Below are 12,264 nucleotides of genomic sequence, written 5' to 3' on the forward strand. Positions count from 1 at the left end.
ACTAGACAAGCTAAAATACTTCAGAATATTCTTCAGGAAACAGACTTGCAATAAAGAGTAGGGTGGATAAGATGATCTCACACACCAGTCCCATCTCTAGTTTTGATGACGCAAAAATTCTTGAAATATGAAATACAGGCTTTGATGTGCATCCATCTCCAAGGCCGTGTTATTTAGGTGTAATGTGTGCATGCTCAGCATACAAAAATATTTTCATGCAGCACTTGAAAAATAATTTTTGACAAAAGAACATTACCCTAACATATTTCAATGTATTCAGTTCAGATTTTCCTACTCTCTTTATAGGACTTCTGAGTTTGGATAAATAAGCCAAATGCTGCAAATTTGTTCATAGATCTTTCCAATGCAATGGCACAGGATAACCTTGCAAAGTAAAAGTGGCAGCCATTTAATGTTGAAATGGGTGGTTTACTCTCTGATGACAAAAAGCATAACTAAACCCATTGAAGTATTGATGAGACCATATGTGGCCATACCATATAATATCGATCTTCTATTGTCCTGCTTAATTTCCTTGGACTCTGGCTGTCACATACAGAGTAAGAATTACTAGCACAGCTAAATGAGTTACTCTTGCATTTGAATTGACATAGTAAATGAGCCTGTAAAAATGAAGCTGAATGCCTCAGGAACCTGCTTTTATTTTTTTTTTCCCTGCACAGCTTTTATAGTTCAAGAGGGTACTCCTTTAAAATTAACTAACTTACTGGTGGGTTGGTTTTCTATGTTTGGCTTAAGAGTTCACATTCCTGTCTCTGTGTAACAAAGATCCCTATTGCTACAAGAGTTTCCAGCCTATATGTAATTGAATACTGTAAAAAAAAGCATAACAGCTCTGGTAAGGCATAATATATAAGAGATTATAAGGGTTGTTTCCTTCAGTTAATATTATGATTTTTCTTGATGGAGCCATAAAAGAGACTACAGACACACTCCAAAATGAGGAGCTGTTTCCAACCCAAGTTTTAGTTTATACTTGAATTGAGAGTATAGAAACGCTATATTCTTACTTTGTATGTTTTAAACTGTTGAACTTTCTGCCCTGAACATATCTGCCTTCTAGCAGGCTCAGCACAGCTGATAACATTCAGCATGGCCTTCACGGTGAAGACCTGTGCTGGATCTTCACATATTGTTTCTATCTGGTCATTAAACCTGCATTCCATGTGCAGCATTTGGAAGGCATTTTATGAAAACCAAGTAACTGCTTTCAGCAATCCCCCTGGTGAGATTTCTGAAATTCAAAGGAACAGTCGAGTTTTCATTCAAGTTTCACAAAGTACACAGAGTTTGTACTGTTGAATATATCAAAATTTTAAAAAAACAAAACCAATAAATAAAACAAAACAAAACACAAAGCCCACACACATTCCCACTCCAAAACCAGCTGATTTATTTTTTTATATAATTGTCACCAAGATGTAGTACTGCAGCCTCTTCCATAAAATCCTAGTAATATATAACATATTGGAAGCGTACAGAGACTTTTATTTTGTCTGATTTATTCAGAAAAAAAAAATCATGTTCCTATATGATCCTGCTTATAAACAGAACGAAGAAAACAAATTTTGGGGGGCAGGAATGAAAAGCAAGGGACTTTTGTCTCCTTAGCTGACAAAAATCTGATTTAATTCTAGAGTGGCACACTGCCAGAATACCCACAAATGCTGAATTTGGTTGGAATTTGTCTTTCATGACCATTTCTCTTTGATAAGTGAAAAATAACGTGATGGACTATACAGTCTGATAAAAATACAGCAGCAATACGACAAACAGATTGCAGTTCTCACATGAGAAGCAATGAGTGAATCAGAATTTCTCTTCTGTGATGACAAAAACCATTAAAATTTCTGCAGGAAACAGATGCAATGAATGAAAACTGATTTACTTGAAAGCATGATAGCTCAAGGTATCTCTTTACAGTCAGACTTCAAGTAATTGTAATTACAAGTGACTAGAGTGCTCATGTTCTTGCCTGTGTCACAGAGCTACCTAGAATTAAAAGTTCCAGAAATTTGTTTTGCATTGTAGCAATGCTCAGTTTCGACATTAAGAAATACTATGTTCATGAAGGATAGAAATCTACATGATCACTTTTTGCAAGAATTTTTCTGTTGAACTCACTTGTTCAGTAAAAGCAGAGTGCAAAATAACCTCAAGAAAATACTCCACAAACTTGAGCAACTTGAGATACTGTCCTGTTGAATGCGTTCTTTCTGGTTTTCTTTTTGCATCCAGATACCTTTATAAGATAATTTCCTTACACACACGAAACATATTTCTAGCAGTGAAAAAGTAACAGTAAATCTGATGTTCCCAAAGGATAAAAGTAGGTTTCAGATAGGAACTGAAATGCTCTTTCCATAACTACAGACCCAGACAGTTTCCTCCCAAACAGCATTTCTATGAATTTGATCCTACAGAATTTTCCAGTCAAAAGCTAATTCAGCTTATACAACTTTTGAAGAGCTTACTGACAGCGAGAGAAGTTTAATTAACAATAGCTTGATAGTTATTGCTATATCACCTTAATACCATAATCCTACACATCAGGATTTCTTAGGAGTGGAAGTCACAATCCTGAAGAACATCGAGGGCAAAAGAGCTAATTTTCCTTATGCTCTTTTCTTTCTCAGGCCCCAAGAAGTATTTCTTAAGGGCGTACTGGGACTCCTGCTCTCATATTTCTCCCACTGCAAACTGTTTACAGGAGAAACAGGATAAAGATGCCTTTGTAAGATCCCCTGTGTAAAAAACATAATTTGGTGCACCTGTGTCTATGACAAGATCCATTTTTATGTAATGAATATCTTAGTTACTGTGGCAGGTCTTCATTGGTCAAATATTCATGAAAGCAAGTACAGAATTACAGTAAGCACTCAAATCCACACTCATAGCAGCCTATGTGTGAAAAGCGGTGTGTTCTTGAAAAACACAATTTATTTTTCTAATAATGCGATAGAAAAATTCCATATGAAGAAGTTTCCCTGAACTAAGATCAGATTTGAAATCATGTATAAAAAACAATGTTACAAAGTTACATAACAGTGACTTAAGAAGCACTTTTGTAACATTTGACTGGCCTAAGTTTAATTTATTTCTTCCGCAGCAATAAACATAGCTGATGTTAGTTAATGAAAATGAATTTAAAATATATCCCAGCCCATAACTGCTTAGGTTACCTGTAATGTGACTAAGAGTGTATTTTTTTTAAAAAGTGAAACAAGGGAATATGCAAAAAAAATTGCCAGCTGTTAGAAAACACAGTTTAAAGCCAGCTGCACTTCAAAATAAAATATCCCTAGTGACTTCTTGATGTAAGCAACCCAGATGTAGCAGCAGCACATGCATTACCAGAATCAAATGGATATAATAACCTGTTTAAATTGCTTCATTTACTAATACTATACTCTTCCTGTAAGGAACAAATAGAATAGGTTCATTTGGGGATTTTTTTCCCTATGTTTCTGTGTTACTTATGTATGGGTTTTAGTAATCCCTAAACCCTTTATGTGTTGAAGCCTATTTTCCTTGCATTGACTTTCAAAGGACTGTAAAATTCAAGGATTAGGGCAAGTTACACCAGAGGCAATGCAAAGCCATTTTCCTAGCTACTAGTAAGTCCTCATCAAGAGGGAAAAAAAAAAAAGCAAGCTATATCAAAGGTTATCACAACTCTTTGATGCAGTCATGGGTAGTATAATACAGTCACATAATGCCGCTGTATCAAACGCTGTCAGCAGTAAATCACAAAGCCCACCATTGATTTCCATCAGCAGCCTGACACCACTAATGCATGTACGTCTTCATTAATATTATTTTATTGCCAGTGGCTATTTAAAAAAAAAGAATGCTGGAGAATGTAACATTGCATGTGGATCATTAGCTTTTAGTTACTATTCTAATTCTCTACACCAGCAAATGAAGTGTAAAAATAGCCTGCAGCCTCTGCCACCTGCTTCCCAGCCACTGTCCAGGGGTTAATATTTGGACTCTTTCTTTATGCAGCTGGTCTTCTACTCAGTGGGAGCCCCACTTTCTGTTCCTGGGGAACAACCATGAAATGTTATTTATCATGGCTATAGCAAAGGCCCTGTGTCTTTTTTTTTCCCCTCTAAATAGAGGAAACAGCTGTGCTTTCTACCTCAGCATTATTTAAATATTTAGTGAAGTGGCTTCCTAGTTTAGTCATCATGTAGATCATCAATAATGACACAAGAGTGCACACACTATCTGCCATAAGGACATAATGCCAGTAATTGCATAAAAATGCTAATGCTACAAACACACTTTTTGTAACAAATTACCAGATTATCTTGGAATCTGATGGTGGGCAGGTTTCTCTGTGTCTCCCTTCCTCCCACTCTGGGAAGCCACCAAGTGGTTTTAATATAATTATGGCTCAGCTATGTACAACCATTGTGTAAGTACAGCCCCAAGCCTCTCTGGGTTCCAGCAGAGCTCACTATTGAATGTGCCAAGTAAGCATAAGTGACCTTAACATGCAACTACACCTCTCACAATCAAACTGGAAGTGCTGTCTCAGATAACCCAGAAAAGCATAGAAGTAAAAACCTAAACCTCTTCTGTCAAATACAATACACATTTGCCCTAATCTGATTTCTGATGTGGCAGTAGCTGAGCCTCTACACAAATTGCTGCCATGTGAAAGAAACTGTATTGCTGGGGCTTTTTTCCCAAGCTTTTCGTAGTTCTTCAGTTTGCACAGGGCAGCAAAAATATTGTAAGGGCTACAAATCAAGTACAAGAGGAATAGGACATCATTTTTCATTTGAACCAAACAAACCACCTCTGTCCCTAAGTACTTGGATCTTTTTTAGGCCTATATGAAATGCTCCGTGCAAGAGGACATCATTTATGGATATCACAGAAGATGTAATTATCGTATTTTTCCCCAATATTCTTGTGTCATTTTCTCAGGAAAAAAAAATAATAACCTGGATTGCTGAAGTACAATTTTGAGTCCTTCCTCAATCAAACTGCCAATCCTCAAATCAAACTGCCCTTCCAAACCTTCAAGTCTAAATAAAATCTGTAGCTTTGTAAAAAAACTATTCAGTGATGTGTCACACTGATTTACTGCTAACAAATACAGCAGATTAAGAACTGAGGCTATATGGTCACATCCAGAGAATTCAGGTTTTCTCCTTGCTACAGGAGGCCATGGTGAAAGTTTATCTACTGCAAAACAAGTGTCATATCACATGAAAATACTGCACTAAGACTACAAAAGTCAAGCAATAACTCAGTGTCTTGCAAAGCACCAATAGGTCTTCTAGTGTCATACCAACAGCAGGTACCAGCTGCGAATAGGTGGGGTGGCAGGAGGGGATTCCTTCAGGGAGATGCTGGGTGAACCACATGTGTTACTACACACACGTTCTTTAACCTCTATCACTAATCTCACTACATATTTGCTTTATATGCCCAAAAAACCCAAGAGCTAAAGCATCTACATCATCATCATCTACACTTACCACATGTCAAGGCAGGTGGAATATTCTGTTGATCCCAGAAGGACATCTGGAGGCCTGTACCATAGGGTTACCACTTCATTAGAATATGTATGACTGGGGACTGATTTAGCTCTTGCAAGACCTGTGGGGTAAACACAAATAAATAAACGTAAACAAAACAAAGAAAGAATTTGCTGTATAGTTACAATCCTAAAAGGATATCTGAGCACACGTAATGTGACGGCATGTTGCAAGCGTACTTTTCTTCTACTACTGGAGTAAGTTACTTAATGAAAAAACATGGTAGCATCTATCATTTGGTACCTGGCTAAACAAAGCTGTGAATATTATGAAGGGACAATAAAATATGCTTTTCATAATGACAACCACAGGCCCAGGAGAGATGCAAAGATACATGGTGGTATACCTAAACAAATAAGCAGGTATACCTAGACAAATAAATAAAGATTTTAATTGTCATTAACTGTTCATCCTCAGGCATTGATATCCTTTGATTGCAGAGTTTTTTAGAAAAAGGAAATTATAAGGAAACTCCCATACAAATGATGCCACAGACGAGATTTGGCTTTTTAGGGAATCCTGAGGAAACCTTCCACAACTTACACTGCAAACCCTAGCTTGCTTATTCAAGTTTATGTTTGAAAGCTGTAGACACACTTACACATTACCATTCAAATAAATATTAATATTGTAGTAATACACCAGAAAATGGTATGTGAAAAATTCTTCTCTCTCGACGAATGTGTATTGGTAGTGCACCAATTTCAGAAATCATTTCAGCGAAGTCTGTGGCCTACTGAAGATATACTATTTACAATAATTGTCTTTTAAGCTTGTCAGTCATTTAAAATAATTCACATTACTACACAACCATAATCTACCTCATGTAAAAGAGAGATCATCATATGCTAAAACCAGCAGTAGAGAGCACACTTTTGTAACAATGTTTCTCCTGCAGAAGATGCTCTCCTCCAGAAAATGGAAAAACATTTTCAGGGCTAGAGGTGACTGTTCCCATTACAGGCCTGCAAATGCCTTTTCAAATTATCGGCTCCTAGCTACTGTCTTGAGACCCTCCACTCCCTTGCTGGGAACACTGGACATGCACAAGTAATGGAAATCAGGAGAATGCACTACTGGGTGCTTTTTCGTGTCTTCTTGAACTACTGATTTTCCTTTCACAAAACAAATGAAATTACTAAAACAAAAGGTCATGTTTTATACCTTACAGAAACAAGGAAACGAAGTCATACACTCAGAAAGAAATAACCAACATGAGAATTCTCAAAAGAGTGCAGATGAAGAGTGCTTTGCCCCTTTATTCTTAATACACTGGAAAGGCTATTTAAGAACAGTTAGTGAATATATCTCCATAGTAATGATGGCAAATCCTGCCAGCAGATTGCATTATCAGCTGATTATAGCAGTTAGACCACTGTAGAGGAATAATTTGAATTGTATGCCATGATTTCTTCTTTAAAAAATCACATTTGAAACAAGAAAACTCATTTTTAAAAATGTTCAGACCTCCATTTCTTTTACATTTGTGCATCTGGCCACCAGCTTGATGAATAAGTTGGCTCACAAATACAGCCCAAGGTTGGCCAGGTACAGCCCCAAAGAGGTCATATCATGTGCTCCACAGTGCCTCTGCCTCTAGATTAATGTTTTTGCTAGTGAACAGTTCTTATTCCTAGCACACAGAACTATTAACAAGCCTGAGTTTCTGAGCATCTATATTCCATGTGACTAAACTGAAACACTATTCCCTGAATTTGTGGATATGGACCTAGTATTATTAAGCAATATAAAAATTATGAAAGGATTTGAGAATTCTGGATATTGAATGACTCCATCCTTCTTTGCCTGCCTGAGCCCTCCCTGTTAGTCTTGTTTGAGGAAGACTGAAATTGGTTGCAAACAAATTCCTCTCTAATCTTCTACCTAGCTCTGATAAGAGAAGAGATGTAAGCAGGCAGGGGAAAGGCATTTTTAAGAAGTCAGCAACATCATGTGTTTTGGGGAAAACTGTCAAAAAACTTTAGAGCTTGTGGGATGAAAAATGAACTCAAATTTCCATAATACAAAGCTGATGATTCACACATTCCAGAAATCTCCCATGTGGAGATAAAGGAGTCCTCAACTTGCCATACCAGAAGTCACACTGCAAATAATACAATATCCAAGCTTGCCAGCCAGTTTCTGCCACTTTGATGGCCAGGACGGAGCTTTGCAAGTGTTATAGTCAGCCCAAGCACTCCTTTCCTCCTCTTCTGTGACTGTTCAGCACGGAACCAGTCCTCCCATCCTGCTGGGAATGCCATCCATGCTGTTTCCTCAGCATACTGCTTGCTTCTAGATCTCCTCCAACTCTAAACCATTCCAGGTTAAGTAAAATCTATCTGATTTTCAAAGGATGGCCCTTTTGGGCTAATCCCAGCCTATTGTTTTTCTTTAATACATTCTTCACTCCCAAAACACAATGAAAGTCTCACTTGAGGTTCGCTGCTGCATCTGGTTTCTCGGTTATACAAGGATCATCACCGAAAAGGAGAAAATTATAAACAAAACCTTCATTTGTAAAAGCGAGTTGAGGCCCTACATTGGCTTTAGACATCATCACAGGGTTTAAGAGGTGTGCTGGTTTGTGGGGAGGCTTATGGGTACAAGCCATATGTTTTCAGTTGTGGCCAATTGGTTTCCTAGTTGGGCACATACTGCTTTGGAAACTATATGGCCCAGTGGAAAGCAAGAGTGAACAACCAAGGGAAACACTCACAAAAACTAAGATTAGGAAGGGGAAAATTTGGCACAGTCCCACTGTTCAGTCAGTTACTACCCCTGTGCAGGACTCAAAGGACCTGAATTAGGCAAATGCCTTGGAGAAACTGCTTTCTTAGGAAGCAACCTTTGCTTTTTCTGAATAACGCTCTGTATAAAGAAGGTATTTGCAATTTTAAACACTTTCACTCAAAGACTCAAAATTAATGCAAATGTCTCTCATCACACTTGAGAAGTGAAAAAATACTCTCATCTTTCAGATATATTTACAGTATAGAAAAGAATGCTACGAAAATATATATGTGAAACACCAACATGATACTACATTTCTTGTTTTGATGCTCCAGATGCAAATAGATGACAGTTACCAGGGTTTTCTCAGATATCCTTCTGCAAGAAAATTTGCTACATATTTTATACCCCTTTTCACATCTAAATATGCTTACTCATGCAAAATTTATTTAACCACATCCTTCAACTGAAAAAAAAATGAAGGGTAGGATTAATTAGCACAGCATGTTCGATCACTTTCTTTAAGGGTTCCCTGTCTGTTTCCATGGTTACACTACAGGAAGAGCGACAATCTCATTTTAAAAAGACAGAGCTTACAGGGGATCATCAAAACTTCAAACCTTAATGGCCAGTGTACATAAAAGCGAAAAGGTAAATGAAGGATCACCAGGTGAGTACTCAAGATTTACATATTGCTGCTCAAGCACTTTTTTGCCTGGAAAGGTGGAGGAAGGACCTCCTGACAAGCAGTGAACTCCCCTCCGCTTCCTGTGTCGCCTGAAAGATAAAAGATCAACACATGTCCTGCTGTTGCAGCCTATTTTGAGAGAAGGAATCCAAGCATAAGGCCCACTTATTAAAATTAAGGTCGTATCAGACCCACTGGGGAACTTCCATGTAATTACAGGACGGACAGACACTGTTCCATGTTCTCCAGGGACTGTGACCATTATTTATCCAAAATGAAAAAAGAAACTGTTCTGATGCATTACCAAGTGCAAGACAACATCATCTATCTGCACTGTAACACAAACCATAACTTTATTTTAACTCATTCATTAAGCAAGAGCTCACGGTACCTTGTAAAGCCCTGTATTTAAAATACAGAGTGAACGATCTACACCTATGTGTATATATGTCTTTAACACAAAAAATCCCCTGCTGCCTCTTACTCTGAACTTAAAAAAAAAAAAAAGTAAGAATACATTTTCTTCCTTCGTAAACCCAATTGTCTCTGGTTCATCTGACTTTATCTTAGGCTCAGAGGATGTATCTGATTTTTGTCTAGGATCAATTATTGACAAAACACACTGCACTGATTTATTATCACTGTAATTTTTAAATTGTATTTGGTTTTTATAAGAGGCTATAGCTATATCCAGACTCAAGATCTATCTAATACACGCACCTTTGACTACATGAGCACAAATATTAATATTTGATATCTCTCTAGCTGCAGAATAGCTTTCTAGTCAAGTTGATATGACAATCAGGAAGCCTTTGTTCACAGCAAATATGATTCTGCAAATGAGAAAACCAGTCACACCTGCAAAAAAAAGGGCTTACCAACCATGTGGATGGTTTCCCTTTCTATTCTACCTTAAATGTGTTGGGAAGTTTGTTATTTTGATTCAGATATATTTAAAATGGCTCTAGCAAGCATACTAAAAACTGCTGCTTTTCCTTGATTCAGATTCTTGTATTGCTTATTTAATAATTACCTAGAGTTTGAGACAAATGGCTTATCGAACCATAACTATGACTCAGTACCAATATTTAAATTTTGTTAATGTAGTCTATTGTAGATCATGAACTGTCCACTTAACCTATTTACTCAGCTACTCGTTTTCCAACAGAAGCACATTTATTCAGTGAATACCTGAATAACAACAAATTGAAGTAAAATGGGTGGAAACACTGACACTGCTTCAAAGAAACAGTCAGTGCTCTAACCCAGAAGCCAGTTCTTGGCAATCAAAAGTGTCCTGCAGCCTTTAGGTCCCTCTACAGTTTACCTGAATGCATGTCTCCAACATGCAGCTTTACTAGAGCACCTGAGTTAAATTCCTCTCAAATAAGATGAATTAACTACAATATCCTATGTCCTGGTCCTAATACAGCCATTAGCTTATGGTAGTGCTGTTCATTTATAAAAGTTACTCACTAACAGGGAGAGTCTAATGAGGATCCAAAATTAGAATTCCCAAAATGCACTAATGGCTAGTCTTCCACCCTGGAGTGCAGGAATCAGTTTCCAAGAGACAGAGAGCAGTAAGGCAAAAGGCATGCCTGCCTCTCAGCCTGTCTGGTTTTCCCAGCTGTTATCAGTTGCTCTAATAAAAGATTATTTTTTGGCACAAATCTTATCTCATGTATGACTGTAGACAATCACAGTAACACAGGTAATAATTATTCTAGTCTGTGAATGGGACTCAATTGTCAATTCACAGACATAAGTTACAGAATGGGGAGATGTAGAAATTCTTTTCCTTCTACCAGAAAGAACAACTCTAGCACTCATGAAAAGCGTTTTTCTCTTTCCAACAAGTCCAATGTAATATTTTTCACCATCATCTCTTTCCTCTGCCACCTGTGCCACCCAAAGGATCATAGGGAATAGAAAAGAGGGATACAAGAGCTCAGCTATTGGTGGTATATTATAAGATCACACTGGTTAATTTGACTGAAAGCCATCCTAGCCACAAAGCTGTCTATTTCCTTGCTTTAAAATCCTTATAAAGAATTTCTGATACATTTTTAAAAAAGCAAACCGATGTTAAACATGTACCACGACCCCCAATTTATTTCATTGTCTGTAAGCAGAAAGAAACACACTAAAAACTGGGAACTAAGCAAAAAGTTGTATGGAAATGTAAAAGAAATATACACTCCACTTTTGACATAAGGAAAATGTATCTATTCCCATGGCCTTCTGGGTCAGGATGAATAGGTTCAAATTGCTTCTACTAGACTGGAAGCAGAAAAATAACAGTGTGAGCAGGAAAATAAAAAGGAAAACAAACTGTACAACATTGTGAACATTCACACAGATGCAAAAGCTAACAGGATCTTCTTCACTACAAAAAAGACCTGGATTCATTATGGACATGGTATACATGCCCACAATAGCCTTAACAGCTGATTTATTTAAATCTGGATTTCAGATTCTGGATTTTTACTTAACAATCTGTTGTTTCACAAAAAAATCTGCAAGAAGGTGATGCCCTTGACTCCTAAAACCATCCCAGCAGGAACACACAACTTTGCTAATAAGGCTCCACACGAAAATGTCAGAATTACTCATTTCGCAGTGAAGTTATTAGGCAAAGAGTTAACAATGACTGAGCAGATGGTTTTAAACTGGGAAGATCTGCAGAGTGCAGGGAAGAAATTCTAGAAAGGACAAACAGGCAGAAAATAATTTGTCACTGAAAATGAGAGCTAATGCATCTTAGGATATTTTAATATTCCTTGAGAAAAAAGAGAAAACTATGAAGCATCTATAAATGAATGAGCCCTATCAGTACTGGGCAATTACTTGAGTAATAATAATAATAATAATTTATATGTGGAATTTTAAGACATAAGCAATGAACTTGCTGAAGGTAAGAAAGGTAACAGAATGCTTTCAGACAGTATTGAGGTATAGATGTTTCACTGCCTTTACGATTTTCCCCTAAAAAGTCAAAGGGACCCAGAGAAGGAAAAAAAAGTGATGCAGGAGAAAAGTGTTGTATAGAGACAAAATGAGAGCTACGGATATCCAATTCGGTGAAGTATCATCAAGCACTGACCACAGAAGTTACCAGCTTACTGCAGGCTATTGCGTAAAAAGCGAAAAATTTATCACGATCCTTACCTGCACAACTAAAAGCAGGACTGCAAGAGTCATTTCTGGATGACTCCATCTGGGGTTCAAGTAAAAATGAACCAACCCTTATCAACCGGTACC

The 12,264-nt window shown here is 37.3% G+C and overlaps 1 protein-coding gene across 3 annotated transcripts in view; it reads right to left on the bottom strand.

The window, feature by feature from the left end:
• CDK14 (cyclin dependent kinase 14) overlaps window positions 1-12,264 on the bottom strand; it is a 305,938-nt gene that overhangs the window by 124,969 nt on the left and 168,705 nt on the right. For all 3 annotated transcript variants that reach the window (XM_029961885.1, XM_008933769.3, XM_018075820.2), the window contains exon 8: window positions 5,520-5,640. In XM_029961885.1, the coding sequence (XP_029817745.1) occupies window positions 5,520-5,640 (121 nt within the window). The remainder of the gene's footprint in view (window positions 1-5,519; window positions 5,641-12,264) is intronic.

This window comes from Manacus vitellinus, unplaced genomic scaffold, assembly GCF_001715985.3.
Source record: "Manacus vitellinus isolate BGI_N305 unplaced genomic scaffold, ASM171598v3 scaffold_3_pilon, whole genome shotgun sequence".
NCBI classification, from domain to species: domain Eukaryota; kingdom Metazoa; phylum Chordata; class Aves; order Passeriformes; family Pipridae; genus Manacus; species Manacus vitellinus.